At 33.2% G+C, this 24,180-nt stretch overlaps 1 protein-coding gene and 1 long non-coding RNA gene across 3 annotated transcripts in view; both read right to left on the bottom strand.

Annotated features, from left to right (window-relative positions):
• Window positions 1-9,460: 9,460 nt before the first annotated feature.
• Window positions 9,461-24,180, bottom strand: part of LOC106614834 (uncharacterized) — a 35,090-nt gene continuing 20,370 nt past the window's right edge. The window contains exons 29-37 of the mRNA XM_070109985.1: window positions 12,669-12,816; window positions 12,166-12,604; window positions 11,756-11,853; window positions 11,394-11,683; window positions 11,194-11,337; window positions 11,027-11,112; window positions 10,552-10,957; window positions 10,203-10,481; window positions 9,461-10,132 (exon numbers count right to left, since the gene is read on the bottom strand). Coding sequence (XP_069966086.1) covers window positions 9,742-10,132; window positions 10,203-10,481; window positions 10,552-10,957; window positions 11,027-11,112; window positions 11,194-11,337; window positions 11,394-11,683; window positions 11,756-11,853; window positions 12,166-12,604; window positions 12,669-12,816 — 2,281 coding nt within the window. The 3' untranslated portion in view covers window positions 9,461-9,741. The remainder of the gene's footprint in view (window positions 10,133-10,202; window positions 10,482-10,551; window positions 10,958-11,026; window positions 11,113-11,193; window positions 11,338-11,393; window positions 11,684-11,755; window positions 11,854-12,165; window positions 12,605-12,668; window positions 12,817-24,180) is intronic.
• LOC118679874 (uncharacterized) lies at window positions 13,866-24,047 on the bottom strand. Of its 2 annotated transcripts, none has more exons than XR_011394993.1 (2): window positions 23,808-24,047; window positions 13,866-13,949 (listed from the first exon to the last, which is right to left on the bottom strand). It is a non-coding gene; the product is annotated as an uncharacterized lncRNA (long non-coding RNA). The 2 variants fall into 2 exon arrangements; XR_011394992.1 differs by having other exon boundaries at window positions 23,832-24,047.

Raw genomic sequence — 24,180 nt, 5'->3', positions numbered from 1 at the left:
AGATAATTCTCTGGAATTTGCCAATGTTAGGGATTTAATCGTAATTTCAGTTTCAGTTAGCTTAGACTGAACTCTGTCTAAATTATACGGAACTAGGTATGTACTATGTAGTTTTTATTTAATATATACACAGTTTACAGATTTCTTATTCAGGCTGAACTGAATTATTAAGGTAATAAAATGATATTAATGAATAAATAATGTACCTTTAATACAAATTCTAATAGAGCGCATTTAAAGCTTCTCGTTTTGCACGTCTTCTTCATTATATGTCATTCATTTGAAGCGTACACAACAATAATTTTTTTTCACTCAAATATGTCTAACTTTTTGCCTGAATAAAAGCATTTTTGAGGGGAGTTCTTCTTCATTACTTTACCAAGAAAAAACCTCAGCCGAAAGTCATCGTTTTTTTTTTGGCTCTAGTGGAAATCCGATTTAAAAATGATGGTTTTGGCTTAGAAGACGAAAAACATCCTAGGCGGCCAAAAACGTTTGAAGATGAGGAACTGGAATTTCAAAACGTTTGATAGTAACCGGATACATTCAAAACCAAAGAAACTGGGTACCCCAACTAAGGCTTTGTATTTGGTAGAATCGGAAATGCTTGCTATATTATGCTATATTATGCTTCTTAAACTAGGTCAAACCAATAATGAGGTACGCTACAGACAACAACGCATCAATTTGAGGGGAGTTATTGCCGAAGAACGACCGGAATTCGTGACTATAAAAGAGACAATAATTATTGACCGCCATCCGGCGCAGTTCTTTAGGGATGAAATTCACAAATTGCCATAAAGATGGAAAAATATAACAGCTTCAGCCATTCAATACTTTGAATAATACTATTGTACATGTTTTTCTTAAATATACGTTTAAATTTTGCAAAAAAAACATACCGTATAGTTATAGACCCAATACTTAATTTGAATTTATTATATGATCAGAAGATCCTACCAGTAGTTGAATACTACATACACATGCATATAGCTAGGTATGTATGTATTGTAAAAATACAGAATTTCAGCCGAACTTAACCAAATACAAACAGAACTACTGAAAACCGGCTAAAGATGGTCTTAGACAAAACTAAAACGTTTCCTAACGAGCGATTGTGGCATTGTTCATACAAATTTAAAACTTCTTACAGCTCTTAGTATCAAAGTAATACCGATAACAGGAGTTCTAACTATACATGTAAATTATACCAAAAGAAACTCGTGAAATGATTTATAAAAAATAATGATATTTAAAAATGAAATTCTATTAAAAAATCGAAATATGGAAGGTGTAAGTAAAATGTTGAAGGATACCGAACAAAATATAGCTATATGAACTTCTCGTGCTTTTCAGATCCTAATGAGGCTTTAAAGTTTTAATAAAGACTCACCAACGATGTTGCAAGCACTAGAGAAGAAATTTCAAGTTTCTTCAGCAATTAATTTCTCTTAAAACAAAAATAAAATTTAAATAACAACACAAATCACCCGCACAAGACAATGATGCAACTAATTGAATAAGCATTTGCACAAAATATTGCAAACTAACATGCCTCATGAAAAACTCGTGCAAAACGTTATAAAAACTTTGCTCTGCGAATTTCACAAACTTCCAAGCACACTTGCATTATCTATTATATTTAAACGAGAGTATATCGAAAAAATTCAGTAATTCAGTGCAAACAACGACAGCAAAAAGGATGTGCGTGACAGCGTATGCCAGGGCGTATGAGTGATCAACAGCATGAGTGCACAAAGGGTTAACACACGCTGGATGTAACTGCTTTTATGGAAACAACACACATAAACGCTTATTTTTTGTATTTCTATATATATATATGTATATATATATGTGTGTGTTTTTGTATTTGCTTGTGTGCGTGATAAATGTGTTTGGCACTCTAAAGCAAAATAATGTAATAAAAGTCTTGAAAATTTTGAAAAGCCCATAAAAAATGGTATGCAATCGTGTTGAGCGAGCGGCAAGACCACAAGAACATGCTGCAAATTATACCAAAAAAATTGTAAAAACAAAAAAGTAAACAGAACCTAGCGGCCTTACACGCTGCCACAAAATAGCTTAATATTTGCTGTTCGCAGCAAACATTTACCAACTTAGGACACGCATAAAAATATTAGAAATGCTGATATCGCAGTTATATTTACTTAGGCGCGTATTCATAAACAACCACATTACATACATAGCTAGCATATACATGCATATTCACATATGTGTGTATGTGTTAGTGTTACAAATTGTAGCAACATTCCGAAAATGAGCTGAAAACGCGAACAACAACACACACAGACGCTGCTTGAACTCCAAGCAACTCATTTTCAACTAAATTAGTTGATTTGTCTGGAGCGAATTATAATACATGCTTACAAAAAGTATACATATATTTTTATATCAAAGTGCCGCAGAGTTATTGGACTCACTGTGCGTTAATATGCAATGAGCTAAGCGTCGAAATTTTCATACAGTTCATACCTAAATGAAGGCAAGTGTATAAAATCTACTTGCATGCTTATAAGCCTCTTTGAAAATATATGCATATATGTATGTGTGTATGTGTGTGTTTGTTGCCCAAACGCTGGTGAACAACCTTAGAGGCCAGCTAGACTGCTTGGTTTTGCTAATCCGCACAAAATTATTGTGTTTTGGTGGACTCTGCATTGTTAAGCTGGTGGACGAGAGTTTACTATATGCAAATACAAGTACAAGCTCGAAAAAAACACACACGTACTGGATTAATACTTTTTAGCATGTTTACAATACTCAAATAGCAGATTATTGACCTGATTATTGAAATGTAAAAATCAAACTATTTTTTTTTTATTTTACTTTAAGTATGTTTCATATTTCTTTTTATTTGTTGTTCTTTTAGAGGATACTTAAATGCAAATAAGCAAACACTCATAGCGTGCGTGAAATAGTATTTCAGGGATTTCGGTTGACTGGACATGATTTGCTAGAATTTTTATTACATCTTTCCAAAACATACAAATAGAGATATCTATTATCAGCCATCACTTTATATTATATATATTATTAGAATTATTTCTAAGCGTTCATTGCCACCTAAGTGATTTTTGTGTGTGGCTTAGATTTCACACACACACACACACAGGCATTTATACTTAGAGTATACATATGTGTAAAAAAGTATATGTTATATATTATACCTATATGGTATGTCTTTATAGAAAAACTATAAAAACCATAAAAACGCCACAATGGTCAAACTGTTAATGTGTGTGTGTGTGTGTGAGCACATGCATGATTGCTGATTGAACTCATTTGCCTCCGAAATAGATAAACTTTGGTTCAATAGATTGTGGATAAAAATCAGAAATAAGCACTTGGTGGTAGATTATGGTGATCATATATGTATGTGTACTATGGGCTCTATAATGGTATATTGATATATTGCTGTTCATGTTGTTTTTATACTTTCCCAACATGTTGTTACAGAACATAATAGTTTTGTTGACCTAACGGTTGTTTTTATCATCTAAAACTAATCGAAATAGATAGAGAATTATATATATGATGAGATTGCAAAGGACATCTGTTGGCAAAAACTTACAAAACCTCTAAATGGTTTAATGTACATACAAGTATCTTACAAATCGCTAAAGTTAACCAAACTTGGTGTGCAGCAGATTTTTAGCACTTATTCATACGCTACGAAAATGGGTAAAATCATATATTAAACACGCCCACTCCCCTTATATAACGGTTTGGTTGAAAACTACTAAAAGTGCGATAACTCACTGAATAAATGCGCCACAAGCATTAAATGTCACAACCAATATAGTGCGGAAGAATTTTATAGGAGCAAACACCAATAAATATATCGGGATACAACTTTGCACAAGTAGTGCTCCTAAGATATTTAATGTTATGCTAAAAATTGTCGAAACCGAGCTATTATTTTTCAAGGACCCAAACACCAAGTATATGGACCCCAATGCATTCGGTTGATTTTTTACCTAAAATATCGGCCAAACTGTGAGTTCTAGTTCTTTATATTAAAATTCGGGGAGAATACTTTTGTGCTGATATAAATATTTTCGAACTTGCGGGGGACTTCTATTATTCGATGAATATGTAATAAATTTTAGTGAAATTCTGAAAAAATATATTTCTAATAACGGTATATCTTCTTGCCTGTGATTGTAAAAAAGGAATGCAATACTTCCTATATTTAATTAAAACTTATAGGCAAATCCCATATATCACTTTACTTGCGAAAATATGAAATGTTTGAAAATTTCCACACAAGGTTAGATTTTGCATCGGTCAACTTGTATGGCATATGTTTTCAGAGATTATATTATAGCAAAAGTTTTCCATACACAGACTTTCATTACATTGATCGATATAATATGGCAGCTATACCCTTTAGTATTCCCACATCGATAAATGAAGAGCTTCTTGAGGATAAAAGGACGGGTGCAATGATATCTCAAAAACAGACGGGCATGGCTAAATTGACTCAGCCCGTTACGCTGATTATTTTAAATTTCTTGTCAAACCTAATATATCGATATGCCAAAACTACTGCCCAGAATATATTTATTAATATTAGTATTAAAAAATTCTACTATTTGTTAGAAGTTCTCGAGAATTTTTTTTAACTTTGACATTCTAGGAGTAAGGGGAACGGGATCGAATTTTTCTTTTTCAGCCATTTTTATACTCTCGCAACCTGTTGCTACAGAGTATAATAGTTTTGTTCACCTAACGGTTGTTTGTATCACCTAAAACTAATCGAGTTAGATATAGGGTTATATATATATAAATGATCAGGATGAAGAGACGAGTTGAAATCCGGGTGACTGTCTGTCCGTCCGTCCGTCCGTCCGTGCAAGCTCTAACTTGAGTAAAAATTGAGATATCTTTATGAAACTTGGTAGACATGTTTCTTGGTACCGTGAGACGGTTGGTATTGCAGATGGGCGTAATCGGACCACTGCCACGCCCACAAAACGCCATTAATCAAAAACAAATAACTTGCCATAACTAAGCTCCGCAATAAGATACAAGACTGTTATTTGGTACACAGGATCACATAAGGGAGGGGCATCTGCAGTTAATTTTTTTTTTAAAGTAGGCGTGGTCCCGCCTCTAATAGGTTTAATGTGCATATCTCCTAAACAGCTAATGCTATAATAACAAAATTCACTGGAAGCAAATATTTTTAGCACTTCTTTTGACCTTGTGAAAATAGTTGAAATCGGGTGGCAACTCCGCCCACTCCCCATATAACGGTACTGTTAAAAACTACTAAAAGCGCGATAAATCAAGCACTCAACACGCCAGAGACATTAAATTTTATCTCTGAGATGGTATAAATTGGCTTTATAGAAACCGCGTTCAAAATTAGTCAGTGGGCGTGGCACAGCCCACTTTTAGGTGAAAACCCATATCTTGAGATCTGCTCAACCGTTTTCAACCAAATTCGGTGCATAACGTTCTTTTCATGTTTCTATGTCATAGTGCGAAAGTGGGCGAAATCGGACTACAACCACGCCGAAAATATCAGTCAATCCACAAAGAAATCTCAAACGAGTATACCATTTGACTTTGCGACAGTATAAAATGTTCGGTTACATCCGAACTTAGGCTTTCCTTACTTGTTTATATTATATTTGAGTGCATAAAAAAATTTGAATGAAAATGTTATTTTAATAGCGGCTTCAGGGTCAATCTTTGAATTCATCTTTTTCAAGAACGCCTCAACGGGCGACGATGATTCAGAAAAAAAGTATTTATCTAGATGATATTGAAGTGCGTAAGTCTTTATATAATTTTTTCTCGAAATGGCGGTTTTGTAAAGAGAAGCTTGAATTTAAAAAAAAATATTGTATGTTGTTTATTTGATAATGTTACAAGGAAGCTACAGCTAAATTTAAGGTAGTTAAGCAATAGTCGCCGAGCAATATCGTCGTCCGATTTGAAAATACAGTTTCGAGAAAAACTCGTTCAAAGATTTAAGCGCTAAGACAGTTTTTACACTTTTCTATCAATTGAATAATGATTTTGGGACCTTAAAATATCTTTAGGCTTAAAGATATATTCAACCTTTTGTAAATAGTCCTAGATTACCTAACTTCTTTAAACAAAAAAAAAATTTTGGAACAAACCAAAAATTTTCTTATTTGGCACGCTGCTTTGGGACTTCCCGCGGATTGTTTGTACACATATGGAATATCTTGTCTAGAGGAATAATTATTAAAATATTATTAAATAAATTTTTGTCATTCAAAAAATTTTTAGAAATCTAGAGTGATGTGATTTCAGCTTTATACAATGTTAGACACACTGCTATTTAGGCATTTTCCAGAAAAGTTACGCCAAAATTGTGGTTTTAAATTTATTTATAAATAATGTGTCGGTTTTTCTGTGATACAACTTCAAAACTGCTGAGCTTCTAAAAATTTAATTTAATATGTTCATTCAATATATTTTTGTAACATACATACTTTCATACATATGTATGTACTTATTTATACGTAATAAAACCGGAAAAAACAAAACTTGCATTCGAAGGTTATATGGAAATATACGACTTTTTAAGAAAACATAAACATAACTTTGAATAAAAGTTAATGGCTGTGCAGAGTTATTGAAAATTTAAGTGGTTGGTCCAATAATAATATTTCGTTGCAAATTAGTTGAAACTTTCAACGCAAAATAACGCCGAGTACGAGTATTTTACACACATACATACATACACAAATATAAATATATTTATAATACACAAGTTACCGCTTTTGTGGCACGCGGTGGCTTTGATGACATTATTTTGCCAATATGCCACACTTTGGGGCAAAACTTAGTTTTCCTATAACAACAACAACAAATCAACACTTTTTGTTTCATTTGCATATATTATGATTCAATTGCTTGTGTTATAAAATTTTATTTGGCAATAGGTTAGCATGTGAGTGCATAAATAGTTATATGTAGATTTGTTTACACGAGCGAACGGTTAATGCTTTTGTTTGCCAAATTTTGTGGGTCCGAAAACAATAAAATAACGGATCAAAATATGTTTGAAGGCATGTATGTATATATGTACATATGTATATGCATACATTATGCGAGTTAATGCTTCTATTCGGAACAAATTAATTTGCATTGTAAACATATTAGATGCAATATTATAATGTTATTACATATTAAAAAATACGCAAGTGTTTTTAGTTTTACAAAATTTAGTGTTTCATAACAATTAGCAGCTGAAAAATATTTAAATTATAGTAAAAAACTATTTATAGTTGTGTTATATAAAACTTTACATGTTATTTCTCGTATACAAAACTTTTATTGGTTTTTTATTTAATATTTAGTGACTGGTTTTAAAGTTTTTTCTTCAAATCAGTAGGAATTGTATGAAATAAATCGATAAGAAATCTTAGATTGGAAACCTCTTATAATTAGCTATTTATCACATAATACTCTTCAAATAAAGATAATACTACGAAATGCTGATGCAATTTCGATTTTTATAAAGGAAGTTCGAAATGTTTAGCTATATTGTAGTAACACCATTTAATATAAATATAAATTTCTTTTATTCGACTTAAGCCGATAATTTAAAACTTCATTTCACTTTTCTATTTTAATTCATTTATTTTGATATAATTTAATTTTATTTTATTTTAATTAATTTTAATTATATTTTCTTTCATTTTATTTTCGTAGAAAGCTAAGCATTTAGTAAATATATAAATTAACCCTTTTATGAAATTAATAAACTTGTAGAAATCCAAAGCAAACTCACCGTATTAGGACAGGAACGTTTTGAAGCGTCTTTGAAAATTTGCCTATTAATTTTAATGTTCGCTTACAACTAATTATGGAAAGGGCCTTGCTACTCGCTACTTTAAAGCAAAAAAATCGCAACGCAAAATTTGAACTTCTCTTTATAAAACTGCACACTAGCTGCTTTCATTGTTATTGCTTCACTTTTATTACATATATACACACATACCTATATTATATATTTTTTCACATACACACTAACACTTAATTTACACTAGCACACTTTTGGAAGGAAGACACGACAATAACGTGCCGTTGGAAGTCTCGCTTCCCTTTTTCACTCGCCCGCTGGTCGTCGACTGCGCATCTGTACTAAGCAAAATGCTTTCATGCACACAATAACACTGCACAAAAACAACATTTCACATTTGCCAACTGAACAACACAATTTATTTTCCAAAAAGCATATATTTTCATGTAATATGATTAATATAAACCCCATTTTTAGAACAAATCAAAATATTTTCACTAACTGCTTTTAAACCGCGCACTTACTCGTTACAAAACACGGAAACTAACTAAAAGAACTGGAAGTGAGACACATGGTTGTATTCGAGTTATAAAAAATACATTTATATATTTTTTTAGTTTATGGCCTCAATAGTAGATTTTATGTATTCAAATTAATACATTCAAATTTTACTTTAATATCATATTTCGATATCAAATTCGATTACTTTACCGATAAAAACAATATTTTTTGACTAAAATTTAATATATTTGATTGTTGGAGAAACAAAATTTAAACAATTTTTTATTCAAAATCTATGTATTTTTATTTTGTCAAATTTTTAAATTCAGCTTACTAACAATAATTTTTACAAGTTAATTCCGTACTAGTTAATAATTTAATTTGAGAAATTTTATACATTTCCTCTTTTGTTTAAAATACTTCCTTTCCAGTATAATTACCACTCTGTATCCGCTTCCCAGCTGTTTTAGTTAGTTTCCGCGTTTTTAAACGAGTGTACCGCCAATGTAATAGTGAAAATCGAAAATTTTTAAATTATGTTTTAAAAATATAATAACTAGTGTTGTGACTATCAGATCGGGAATATATGTACATATGTATATGCAAAGCATGCATACTTCATACAAATGAGATAAGTTTGTAATTTCGGCGACTCATGCGCGAATGGCTTCATACGCCATGATTTGGCAATCTAATATATTTTAGGGAGAAATTAGAATGTTCAAGTGTTTTTATGCAGTATTCTTTACGGAAATAGTTATTTAGTGTAAATGTGCCTCCGCAAAGCAAGTGTACAAAGTAGTTTTGTGAAAAAAGAACCCTCATTGGGCATATTTGCCAAAGTATGCGTCGGAAGAAGGCAGCCTTGTGCGTAGTGTACGTAAAAGTGTTTATAGCGAAATAAATAAATTAAAATATATAAAAAATATATATTACTTTTGCGATATTAATATCGATCAAATGCAAAGGTAAATTCGAAGAATTCTAGAAGACAGAAACTGATTTTGTAGGATTTGAACTGGTAAATACGGTAAATATTATTTGTTTTATAATTAAATATACAATAAGTGTACTCTTAAAAATTCATTTGAAGTAATTGTGTACTTAGCTTTAAATACTTACATAATCGCATGCCATTGCATTAAAAGCTTTTCAATTTCACAACAAATTCTTGTAATTGTACAAACAATTCCATTTTATTGTCTTCGTTTCCAATTTTCGACTTCAATAAAAGTTAACAATATATACACTTTCATTAAAGTATTTACATAAATGCAAACATATGTTAAAATACTAGTTCTATTTATATATTCTATAATAAACAAAAGCTTTCATAGATTCACGCTATCATGACTTTGGGTGGAGTAATAACAAATGGTGAGGCGGCGCTTTAGATGCGAGTAGCTTCCGTTGTTGTTGTTGTAGAGGAATCAGCGCGCGCCTTTTCCATCTGCCGTTTTTTGCTCTGCCAACCATTGAGCTATTTGCACCTTATTCTTTTGCAGCCATTTAATATTGAATTTGACTGTTTCCAACGCTTGCTTGCGCGCAGCTGTGCCAGCACCCGCTTCAGGATATTTCGCAAAGAATGCTTCCATTTCTTCCAATTTTGTTTGCGTTACAAAACTTGCTGTAATCGATGGTATTAAACGACCGAGATAACGTTCGTTGATGCCAAAACGTTCAACTAAACGTGGCCAATTCTCACGTACATAATCCCAGACTAAACTTTGACCGATGCGATTGTTGGAAATATATCTAAGGCAAGTGAAGTAATCTTGGCCGCGAACATAGCTCTCATTCCAGGCCAAATTGATGTAACTGAACATGAGTGATCAATGTCAATATGAGAATTGCTAATGATATTATATATTGTATGTGCAATACTTACCGTTGCAAAATCCATGGTGAATTCACCGCCGCTAAAGCTTCCATTAATTTGACTTTCTCTTGTGCATCCGTCTCGTTGATAAACAATGCCCACACTTGATTCCATGAATATTCATTGCCCACACTTTGCATGCCATAATAATATACAGCCGAACGTATGTCTGGATTGGGTCTTACGCTAGGATTACTTAACCACTCCGTAAAGCGTGTGGCGGCTTCAGTCAACATTGGTTGGTATTCGAATCGACCAGCTAGACTTAGTATTTTAACACGTACCAAACTGAAATAATGATTTTTTCGTGTTATATAAATGATTTGTTTTAAAAAAATTTACTGTACAAAAAATTTACTTGTCCAAATGATCGTTGCTAACATTCCACGTGACACTTTCATAAGCCTGCGCAAGTAATTTCCGTCCGAAAACGACAAAGTCACGATATGAATCCGTATAGTAGAGCAGACTTCTGATATCTGAAAGGCGTGCACTGGCAACACTCCATGGCACATAATCCAGTTCTTTTTCTAGGTAGAGTGACAGGTTCAATGCAATACTATATTCCAATTGTGCGGCATCGGCTAAGGAGAAGGCATCATTGATGAGATGCGCACGATCGGCATTGCTAAACTGTCCGCGTGCGTTAATCAGCGCATTTGTCAGTTCTTGCCATTGTTCGGGCGCATAATTTACACGATAATAACCAACTTGATTTTTGTTAAACTTAATCCAATCGACAGCGTTGCTCAGCGTTATTTTAACTGCGTATATAAGAATATGTGAAAATTATAAAAAAGAATATATAATTACTTGTGATTTCGTGAATTTACCTTCATTATCGTTGTAATTGAAGATTGTACGTGCAACCTGAGCGTTCTCGTTGGTGAAATATGTTATCGGTATGGACCAGTGGTAGCTGTAAAAAAAAATTGAAAGTTTTTAATTTTTATTTTTTAATTCTTTGTTATATTATATATATATAATATAATTAACTCACTTGAACTTGGATTGTTCGAAATCGGCACTGTAGTCTTCTGGATTTGCTAGGAAGCGTTTTTGCGTAAGCGTATACGTATTGCCATCCTTTTTAACTTCAACGACCGGCAAGCCCATTTGTTCAGTCCATGTTTGCATAATTAATCTGTAAAATAATAAAATGCGTAAATAAATAGACTTATAAATATTATTTGCACTCACTTCACATCGAAATCGGATTCCAGTGCTTCGATTTCCGTTAAGAAATCATCTGTCTCAGCATTCATGTAGTAGAATTTATTAAGGTAATTCGTGGTGGCATTGCGGAATTTCTCCTCACCCACCAGATCTTCCAGCATACGTATAACGGAAGCACCTTTCGAATATGTAATACTATCGAAAAGCTCTGTGATTTGCGCAGGACTTTCCACCGTTTGCACAATGGGATGTGACGCCAACGTGGCGTCTAGTTCGAGTACATCATGCAAATCAGCAACAATGAATTGATCCAGCTGGCATATGAAAACAGAAAATAAAATCAATTTAGTGCTAAAATTTATATAAGTATATTAAAATTAATTCACCATAGCCCATTCGGGATGCACTTTATTCACACCCTTGTACTCAATATAGCTGGCAAAACCTTCATTTAGCCACAAATCATTCCACCATTTCATGGTCACTATAGAAAAAATTAAGAGAAAGGAATGATGATATAAAAACTAGTAATGCTAAATCAATTTCCAAGCCGTGAGCAATAACGGTTTTGATTGTACCAAGGCCACTACAATTTAAATTCCAAACACGTTTCTAACTGCACTATTTTTGCTGCTGGCAACAGAAAAGACAGTAGATTTAAGCGAATACTAATCATACAAGCAAGCAGCGTAAACACATCATGTGATTGCGCTTGGTACTTCAGCGTTAATGTTGATAAATTACTTTTTCTTTTTGGTATTAGCACATACCGAATATAAACAACGTAAAGTCTTACCCAGATTTCCGAACCACATATGTGCCAATTCGTGCGCCACTACTGTAGCTACACGCTGTTTATTTGCACTCGAACTGATTGTGGGATCATATAGCAGAGCAGTCTCACGGTATGTCACCAATCCCCAATGTTCCATAGCACCCGAAACAAAATCTGGTATAGCAGCCATATCCAGTTTGGGTAATGGATATGCGACTTTGAAATAATCAATGTAATATTCCGTAATACCAACACCGGTATCTAAAGCATAAGAAACCTTATCAATTTGATTGGCTGTTGCAAAAACACGCATCTCAAAGTCTGCAGCACCCTGCATGACACCGCTAACGGTCTTAGATTGTGAAGCAAAATCGGATACAATCATGCAGGCTAGATAGGTGCTCATCGGCACACTTTGTTCAAATGTAACTTCCGTCGTATCACCGTTCACCACTTCACTCTAAATTATAAAGAACACAAATATTTCTATTAGTTACAGTTTGATTTTGGAATTGTAAACTTACTTGAACAGGCATGTTGGATAGCGCGTGGTAGCCACCATTGGTAGGACGTACTACTGTGATGATAAACTCGGCTTTCAGCGCCGGTTCATCGAAGCAAGGGAAGGCAGTGCGTGCATAAGTCGGCTCGAATTTAGTGGTGGCTATCCATCTGCAAAGAAAAATAGTAAATATTTTAAGAGATTTTGGGTAATTTGTATATAAAAGTACTAATTATAAAAAAAAATGCACATTTCTTGCAACAAATCATAAACGCTTTACCACACCTGCGCTGATTTGTTTTGGTATCCAAATATGAAGACGCATAGAAGCCAACAATGCGGTCAGTAAGGGAACCGTTAAATGACAATCGCAACGAATAGTTGCCGACTTGTAAAGGATCTGTGAATTCCGTAACCCAATATTCCAAAACTGGATGAGCAAAGGTCAAATTGGGCGTCAATTGTTCGAGTGGGGCACCTGCCTCACTTAGCTGCACTACTTCTTCTGTGGTAACATTCAATGTTTTCGCATGTACGGGTATATAGGAAATTGGTTTCAACACTTCCAATTTAATTGTAATAGTGCCTTGATATGTTTTATTCACCAAATCCGGTTGTAAAAGTAAATTATACCGGTGTGGTCGAATTTCCTTTGGCAGGCGAAAACTTAATTTCTGCAATATTTTAGAAGCGGCTGCTATGGCCGGTTCAATGGCTAAATTGGCTGATTTCATATTGATATTGGACGTGGAATAAGTCGCCGAAGATGTAGAATAGTCCGTTGTTGTTCTAATTCGCAAAATTGATAAATTTGCTGGTGAAATCAGCTGTTCATTTGTCAAATATTCGCCGGCCGTTGGTGTTGCCACAGCTGCTGACATATATGCGGGCGCGTTCACAATATTTCTGCCGACGTAAATGAGCGCACCCAGCAGGAATGTACAAAGCACGAAAAGTACCAAACAAAAACCGACAAGTGTTATGAATGCGTTATTCGGTTTTTTGCGTACATGTCGTGCATCACAGTCACGTATGCGGTAATGATGATCGTCTGTTGATAAACTGGAACGCGGCCGAACCGGTGGCACTTTTGATTGCGGGTACATTTTGCACTTTGTTTCCTTTGTTTTTATAATTGCACTATTCTTTTTTTATATTTGTTTATTATTTGGAAATGGCTGATATTAAGTTTAATAGCATTTTATTGCTAAATATTGAGTTTAAAAAGACGTAAGGTTTTCAAAACGAATATTATGCATGGCATTGGTACAAATTTCATAAGAAGTATGTCCACGGCTTAAATCTGACCAATTCAGAGAACAATTTTCGTTTATATCCATTAGTTTTTCTTTACTTTTAAGAATTTTTAAATAAGATGTGTAATATTTAAAAATTTTGATAAATATTTATGTGATATATTTTTAAACGATTGTTTTCTTGTTGCCAACTCAGATTCTTATTTTTTGATTATATTGCTCTATGACAGCTATTCTTACACCTTTTCCTTACTAAAGTAAGAAGTCTAAAGCAGCAAGGCTATGAACCTCATATAAATCAACCACTCCGGCGAAAAGGATGATGTTAAAATTGATTAAATAATAGAAACAATATTGCCAGACGTAACACCATTAACAAAACGAACTGACAGATTTGCGTAAGTAATATTATATATATAATATATATAGAATAATTGCAAAGAAAACCAACCTTCCTTATGTTCATGACGTCATGAAGCTATGCACTGTTCTCTCGAACGTCCTCTAAGAAAAGTAAGAGTAGCAAATTGTCTATTCATTGTCTTTAACCATGAACTATGCGATAATTTACATACAACAATATATATTATATTTCCAGAAGTGTAAAGAACTTCTTAATTTTACAAAAGTATACATAAGGATAAATCAATTGTTAATCGAGATTATATAAATCCCCAAAATATTTCTGATAATTGTCCTAAAACTTTTTAAACAAATGTATGTACATTATAAAATAGAAAACCAAAAAACGATTGAAGTTAAGACTAGCATAAAACTGGCTTTAAGTATGGTATAAATTTTCTAAACGTTCTGTGTTATTGACGACACTGTAGTGGAGTTCTTAAGATAAATTGCTTGTAATGAATATTATAACTAAGTTCTATAAATATTTTGCCTATAAATAGAGATGAAGAAAAGTTTCAGATAAGATGTATTGTAGTTTCTGAGTCGATTATCATTTTCTTTATTTTTCAAAGGCAAATTCCAGGGATCAAACTTATTCTGACCCATTTAATCCGCTTAGTAGAACGAGTAGTAAAACTTTTGCAGAAAAATAATGTTTTCACTAACGTATTGTGAGGTCGAATCATAAAAATCGAAAAAAATAGATTTTTTCTAGTGGTCCAGAAGAAATTTCAGATAATAGACAAGCGCGTCGACGACGTAACTGTTCTATGTTAACCAAAGATTACAATAATTATATTGTTTTTTTTTTTTTTTTTTCTATAAGTGAAAATTTTAACTTGAAAATCGATTTCCAAGTTCAAACATAGGAAATATTATTAATTTTCAGTTTTCATTGACTCAGTTGAACCTCAGTTATATAGAAGAAAAAAGTATATAAACTAACAATATACTTATATTCACTATTACAGTTATAAAAGACGGACGCTACATAAAAAAAAACTTACAAACACTCAAAGCATACATACATAAGGATATTAATTGTTATCGTCAAAGTTATTCAACGAGCTGTTTCCTGCGAGCGATTCCCACCAATCCATGTTATTGGGACTAACACGGTTTTCTAATTTAAAGATAGATTATATAAGGTTTGGAGGATATGAAAAAACGTACTTAGCACTTCCGCCCACAAAATGATAATTTAGAGTCGGACATATAACTTCTACTGTTGAACAACTCTTTAAAGGTTAGCATGCAAATCAGGACTCTATTTGATAAAGGTTAATTAGTGGGGCACCAAACGATATTGAATTTTCTTTCATTTATCTTTAATATTCATTATAATTTATAGAGTTTGTTGTGGTCCCTAAGTTACCTAATTGTTTTCTTTTAAGATTCCTTATTTTTCATATTTTCAGAAATGATTACTTAAATTTGGAAAAATGAGCGGTTTTTTAGTAGATGCTTCTCATTCATCAATAATTTTATAAAATTTATCAATATCATTTCATTAATTGAACACTAAGTATAAGATTATTCAAATGCAGACTTTTCCCTACAATGAAAAAGTTTGCAAAAAGTTTTAATGCAAAATTTTAGATTAATAAAAAAACTTTAAAACAATTTTTGATCTTTTATATATAATCTTTCCTTCTGGGTGCTACAAACTTCATAGCACATTGAAGATAGCGTACAGATTCAGGCTATAAAAAACATAAAATTCGAGTACTTCACAATTTATACACTATACATAGATATGTATGCGCATCGAAGAGATTGCTAAACGATACGAAAGCTATTGCTTTAGCTGAAATAATCATTCAAAAGCGTTTAACTTAAATGCAAATACACGCTCTAAAAGCAGATAAAACTCACAATAGTCAAAGCGCATTAGGACACACACACACACGCGCATACATACATGTACAATTAATACTTTACATATACACATGTACATATGTGTGCAAGCCTGTTTTCTTCCATTTCATTTGCATCTATTTGTCATATTGCAAAATTAAGTGAATTTATATGGCAGTGAATGTGCGCTTCGGTTGCCGCCTCGCGATCGACATGCGATGGCTTTTTGTTGCTTCGTGTGAAATGACAATGAGATAACGTAATGAAATTAAAATTAATTTAGTTCCTATTGTTGTTGTATGGTGATTGCATGGGGCAAGAGCATTAATTGGAGCAATAAATCGTAGTGAAGTAATAGACAATTGCAACGCACTCACACACTCACACAAGCGTGCTAAATGCACTGTAATTAAACAAATTTCAGTTTTGTATAATTGCAATTGCAATCAGTGCATTTATCGTACGAGCATATTTGCGCAAATATTTATAAAAACTCAAGCTTTTTTGCTGCTAGTCTAATTGCATTCTCAATAACATTCGCTTTTCATAAGAAACAAGACAATAAGAACTCTGCAGAAATCTTAACCTAGTTCAAGCTCACGCAAGTCCAATCGAGTATATCGAACTATGTGGCAGAGACATTTACATGCCATGAAATATAGAAATATGAAATTACACAGACACCCAGCAAACAATTTGTGTTCAAAAACAACTTGAGTTGCTGGAAATTAGAAGCAATGAAGTATCGCTGCCTCTGGCTAAGGCGATCAACAGATTATACTTGCACTAAATTCAGAGAATTGTTCACGCTAACAAGCAGGCTTAGAAAGTTTAGTTAAGCATTTTAAGATATTTTCACATTCGCTTCTGTTCCTGATTTTGAATTGCAATTCTCTTACGGATTTGATATCAACGCCATCTTTAGGCGATATTTTTCAAACCTATAAAAAGAAGTTCAGGGGCTTACAGTATAACCATACAAGAATTATTAAACCTAAATACTTCATTAATAAGCGTATTCTAAGACGTAGAAGTTGTGAGTAGTGATTGCAAAGCTTAGAAAGTTAGCGTTCGAAAACTGATGCGTCACTCAAATATTGAGAGAGGAATGTGACACATTGATACAAGAGATAAATGCTGAAGACATATCAGTCAGCTAAAACATATTTTTACATAAAGAAATCTATTTTTCAATATATTATTTAAAAAACTCCTTTTCAACTATATTTGACTAAAGCTCAGTACGCTTGTTTCTTCATTTAGAGTTTTTATACCTCATTAAATTTGTAAAAAACATTGACTGATTTACCAATTTTCGGTTGTCCGCATGCATACAAACATATGTTACGTATATATTTAAATATGCAGTTGTTTATATTTAGATAATTGCAGCATAAAAAACAGTGGAAAGTAGAAAGCCCGACTACATGAAAATTGAGCTACAATAAGAGTTGACCACGAAAATGTGAAGCAACCGGTTGTTTTGTAAATCTGACAGTTCTATAATGCAATTCGAGTTGAAAACATTTAAAAACATATGTACACATTTATGTGCATATGCTATTTTATGGAGCAAATGGCAGCAAGTGGGTCAAAGTTAATTTGCTAGTTTAAGTCAGTTGAATTTACTAAATCGTCATAAACGAGAAAAAAGCTGGTTTTATATAAAAAAAAAATTTAACCTAACAAACATATATACATATATTAGTATGTTTATGACAATGTAATATGAGTACATGTGTGAAATATTATAATAAAAGTGAATAAATAGACGCGTGTTCTTAACGCTCCATTAAACGCAAAAAAAAAGACATAACCTTAAATTTTTAAATTAATTTTTTGGTTTTTGGTACTTAAAACCGTCTGATCTTAATGAAATTAGTAATAATAATTTAAACAAAAAATTACGCAGTTTTAATACAGGGTTCAGTGCACAGAGAAATTCTCGTTCATTTTTTTCGTGCTGAAAGAAATATCGTCGGGTCAATTTATTGCAATTTAAATGCAATATTCACACAAAAATATTTGTTTACAGCCATACCTTTATGTATATATTTGTAAAATTTTTATATGCGTGAATAATTTGTGTTTGTTTTTGTGCAAAAAAACTCATTAATATGCACAGCATTGTTCGCTTGCCTCAATTATTAACCGCTAAATTGGCAAATACTGGATTGAGATATGTGGCAATGCGGACATACAAACAAGTTGATTTCTTTGCACTGCCAAAAATAATAAAATAAATGTACATATCACTCAAATACACTCACAAAAATGTATGGCATTTAAAATTGTGTAAATACCAGCATTTATCGGTCTGTTATTATTGAAATTTCCGCCAAGCTTTATCCAGAGCTAAAGCCAATGCCAAATCGTGAGGAAATGGTGTAAGCAAATTTTGTGCGCGTAACATGCCGTTATAACTTTTTTCACTTTTTTTATCTCGAAGTTAATTAGAAAGTCAATGAGCAGCGCGCAGAGTTTGGCTTGGTTAATAACTTTAGTTTAATAGGTTGTTCATAAACGTGAAATGGGCAATAAGCACATACAAATAGATGCATGTAATTGTGGTTATATAGGGTGTTTTTTTCGAGATTTAAAGTTTTCTTGAAAGTTAGCTGTCAAAGCAAGCAATTTCTTTTTCGGCAGATTATCAAAAACCAAAAACAATTATTGCCGTGTTTTTTTTACATGACGAAGGTATTATTGGTCCACACTTTTTTTAAACTGAAGGTGGCTCTACTGTTACAGTTACTGTTGCAAATAAGCAAAAGATTCACGTTCTTTTGGTTCCCTGTGAAAATATTACTCGTATGAATACTAAGTGGTTCGGTTTGGGTTGGGCACCAAGTCATATAACGCGTGAAACCATTACTTTACTGTGATCACATCTTGTCTTTTGAATCAATATTTACATTTTTTAATTACAGCAACTGTGTATGTATATGTACATTAAAAGCGGCTCTAAAATTTACTCTAACAAGAGAAATAAATAAATTCACAGAGTTGCAACCAGACATGAAATATGAAAGCCATGCATTACAATAAAATTTGCAAGTCTGAAGAACGCGTTAAGAAATTGTTAACCCAAGCAGGCCAAAATATAATCATTATTTCATCAGCAGAGTTGCCAATAGTTTAAAAATTGAAAAAAAATGATATTCACAAAAATTATTATTCATAGCTAAAATTTAATAATATGCTATAATACATATGTATGTATATATAGGTATATATATAAATTTCAGGAAAATAACTGCTGATGATGAACTAACGGTAATTAAAGCAAGAAAAAAAGTTGGCGGTTTGTATGCCAGCTATATGCTATAGTGGACCGATCTGAAAAGTACATTCGGAGATTGCTGCCTTGTGCAATAATATATGCATATAATATAATATATACATACAAGGTCTTTCTTGTCATTTTGATCGGTCAGCTTGACCTATTCGCAATGGTTGTCCGATATTAGGGATTCCGACAAATCAGCACCTTCATGGGGGGAAAAGCACGTGTGCAGAACTTCAGATCGATTTCAGACGGACATAACTAAATCGACTCAGCTGGTCAGGTTTGAAAATTGAAATATATGTGTACTTTATAGGGTCTCCGACGTTTCTTTCTGGGTGTTACAAATTTCGTAGAAAACTTAATATACCCTATTCAGCCTGACAAATATTCAGTTAAACCTTTTGTAAGTCTGAACATCGCCCTAATATAATATAAGCTATCATGTCGAAATTATTAATTAACAATTCCTTCTTTTCTAAATTAAAACTCTTAAAAACTTTCCATGTTCTAAAAAGCTTAGTTACGCTCATAAAGTAACTAACGGGAGTCAAAATTTTGCGCGAGCACTGCGCACTTAATGAAGAGGCAATACGATTCAATTTCAAAATGAATCATTTAAAAAAATGTATCCCATTAATGCTCTACGCTTTAAGCCCATTCTTACATTTTTAGGATGGGAAATTTAGTGACCAAACCACAGTCCAAAATCATATTAGACCATTAAAGCGTAAAAAGAAATATTTTTTTATATTAAAGTGTTCTAAGCTGTCAACTGCTTTCTTTTCCAGCGCACTAATGCAGAGCTTGCGTTGTAGCCAAATGTGAACAATGTAATGACAACGGTTACAATCTACAATGAATTGGTGTCACTTTTTCTCTAACCCACATACGCAGAAGACTGTCTTCCCATTTAAAAATTTGTATTTTCTATTTTTTCGGGCATTTTTCGTATTTATTATAAGTAGCTTCGAGTATTAGCAGTTAAATATATACACTTTTGTTGTTTTTATTTTATTTATATATATTTTTTTTTTGTTAAGCCCAAAGCGTCCTAAATTTCTTGTAGCAACGCGTGTACGCAAGCTGCATGCAATATGAGCAAAGCAAAGCACTGCATGTGTGTGTGCGTGTGTGAGTGTGGTGGCGATGAAAAATGAGTATTAAAGCGTCTCATAAGCGGCGAGCCATCTGACGGAAACCAGTTTCGTAGCGCACATTCGAAGTGACCACCACCTCACGCGGCGGGCTTCACCAACTTCAACATTTTCATGTTTACCAGCCTTACCGGGCGCAAACATTAATATCAACATCACCTCAACGGCCATCACCTGCGCACTTTTCCGAAAGAAAGTGATAAGTTAGCTAGCCGTAGTACGACCGCTTTACTACGGCCGCGGCTAACAGTTTCGTTTCATTGCTATTGTTGCTGTTGCTCAAGTAGCTTTTTCTACATTCTCCACTTGGCAGCGCAAGTTTTTGATTCATTTCTATGCGCTTAATAATTGAATGCAAATTTTCTTACAATGCGCGTATGTACTCTGTATATAAATCCCGTTTGTCGGGTTGATCGGTTGTTGAATTGTTGATCGTCTATTTGCTGTTGGTGTAGGTAAGTCATGCGTTGGCTTTGTTTAGTTATGCGTGGCGGTAATAGTGGCGAAGGTGTGTGCAGTGTGTGGGATGAATGCGCAATAATAGCGTGTACAAATACAGCACTGCTTGGAATGATGGGTGCACGTAAAGTTTTGTAATTCAGTTATTATTTTTTATAAAAATGCTCGTAATCTTAAAATTAAAATCATAAACTTTTCTCAATATTTAAATACCGTATTTACTTTTATGAAAGAGCAATAGCAATTGCAAGTAAACTGAGTTTTCTTAACCTCAGCTTTATTTGGCTTATCCAGAAATAAACGTCTGAGATCAGCTTGACGAACTGTCCCTCTGTCTATCCGTCTGTATAGACGCGAACTAATCCCTCAGGTTATCGAGATATCGATCTAAAATTTTACACACAAACTTTTCTCTCCAAGAACCCACTCATATTTCGGAACCGCCGATATCGAACCCTTGTAACATATAGTAGTTGCCATACAAACTGACCACACTAAACAAAGCCCTGGTATGTGACAAGATATCCCCAAAAAATTGTACATGAATTGTTGGTATATTCAAAGCTTCAATCTCCGAGTAAATCATTAAAATAAAATTACTATAGCATATAGCTGCCACTCAAACTGACGCGAATCCTTTACGCCTGTACGTCAAAAATTGGTTGAATCGAATCAGTAATTCCCGAGCCTCTATACACCGAATGGTAAGGTTTTCGAACTGACTTTATACCGCATATAACGGCAAATAATATATGAGTTATCTTAATAAAATTGAGAGAGAGTTCGTTTTTCTAATAACGATGCATCTTAGGGCCTAAAATGGATAAAATCGGGTGAAAACTAATATAAGGATTTTCAAACATCTAGTGGACTTTACTCTTATATATTAGTGATGGTATATGAGGTACCTTAATGAGACTCAAAGCGCAACTTTTTCTATTAATAATACGTAGTAATGCTAAAAATAGATAAAATCGTGTCAATACTACCTCTATATCACATGGCTTTATATCTTGGTCCATAAGTAAGATATCTTAGCAAAATGAACTGAACTTTTAAAATTGGATAGTTTAATGCCGAAAATATGTGAAAATGGTCAACGAAATACCCAAACTCCCATGTACTACACATAATGATTTCGACGGTTATTAAACCGTATGCAGCTGAAAGTGTTTCTACGGATTTGATCGTGGCAAGTAGCATGAGTATGAAATATTCGGTTACACCGAAACTTAGGTCTTCCTTTCTTGTTAATATTTTAACTCAATTAGATTAATGTTGGCGGTTTTTTTTTCTTGTAATACAATAAATGCTTTGAAAGCGGTTCTATTACTTGTTGAAATAAAGTGTTTATGGAACACAATGAATGAAGTGTGTCTAAGTTTCAGTCAATTTTTACGTATCCTTTTACCATTTGACGCGTTGAATATTGAAATCTCAACAGCATCAATCCAAAATTCCAGAAAAAAGAGCTGGTTACTAAAAAGTAAAAGTAAGAAAACCAATTCTATAACTTTCTAACAAATGTCAGAAAAACCAGTAAAGTCGAGAAAAATAGGTAGTCGATGCGTCTGTTGATATCTATCAATTTTCGCCTTACTTTTTGACTATACTTTGGGTATTTTTCAATTTCTGTTGAGTCTCTCCACTATAATCGACATAACGGTGCATTACACATATGTACATATAGTACATACAAATTTATTCATAACTCTTTGTACTGGTACTTTTCTGTACGTAACCTCAACTGCTGATGACTCAAAAAATTGTAATTGTAATTGTAATTTGGTTTAGTTGTGGGCGTTTTTGGCACACAAGCTCATCAGGCACACCAATCACGACATTTGCACACATATCATTCAACTCGCGTAAAAACTATGTATATAGTGTATAGTTAGTATGTAAATATGTATATATGTATGTAAATGTACAAAAAAAAGATAATGGCAGCAACTAGAATTTATTCAATCACATAATAACGAGTGATGAATAGAACTTGACTGCTGCTGGTACGAGTTTTTTTGTTGGCAGTAATGTTGTTGTTGTTACTATTGTTGAAATCATGAACTAATTTCGCGCTTATGCGGTTGCACGCTGCGTCGCCGCCGCATTCTTCGCTTGCTAAGCTTGATTTGTTATAGTTTAATAGTTTTTTTAACACTTTGTTATTGTTATGCTGTCGTTTTCTTGCAGCATCAGCTGAAATATATTGCTTTGCACAATTGTTGTTGCAAAATAGTGATATGATCTATGGCAACTTTTTTTATATATTATATTATTATTATTGCCGTTTTGCTTTCTTTCTCGTATTCTTTTAAGCTCGTAATTCAGGTTTTCCAAGTTAATGGCACACAAGCAGCGCTAAAAACCTTTCTCCAACAACAACACAAAAAAGTCATAAAAATAAAATATCATAACAAAACATTTGCCAACTGTTTTTGTTGGTACTTTCTCGGACTGTCTCGAAGAATTGCACAAATTTGGTGTTAAAATCTCTTTTTTTTAAATTATTTTTAAATTGTTTTCTCCGAGTTCTTTGTTTCCTTTAAATATATATTTTTTTAAAGCCGATAATAGTACGCGCATATGAATTAACGATTTCTACTTTTTTTTTGAAATATCGGCGTGAAAAATCATGCTTTAAAAGGCGTAAATATCTGCGCTGAGTGTTATCTAGTCTGTCAATTTGTTAGCTGCGATCAGTGACACCTCACATAAGAGCCTCATATGGGCACGCTTACAATTTCTTTTGTTTTTGTATTTACATAGTCACTATGCGCCGTCGTGGTTCCAATACGAGCCGTTAGTTTACTAGTTAATCCTCCGTTTTCTCATTCAACGTGTGCGCAGCTCACACAACCGGCGCGCTCAAATTCACATACTCAACTGTTGAAGCCGCCGTTGATGATGCGGATTCTATGCGGCCCTCCAAAGCAGTGCGCGCTCAAACAATGCCGTCGAGCTGAACTTACCGATGCCAGTTGCTATTGCAAAAAGCAGGAAAAAAGCTGGTCTTTGACATTTTAAGCTTGAATGGTGGCTGCTTGGCTATTACGTTCGTCGATTGTTATTGGAGATTGGAAGATTGGAAAAAGAAAGAAGGTAAACAAGATA

Source organism: Bactrocera oleae, chromosome 2 (assembly GCF_042242935.1).
Source record: "Bactrocera oleae isolate idBacOlea1 chromosome 2, idBacOlea1, whole genome shotgun sequence".
NCBI lineage: Eukaryota > Metazoa > Arthropoda > Insecta > Diptera > Tephritidae > Bactrocera > Bactrocera oleae.
The sequence above is the reverse complement of the archived record's forward strand: the minus strand, read 5'-3'. Positions and strand labels throughout refer to the sequence as shown.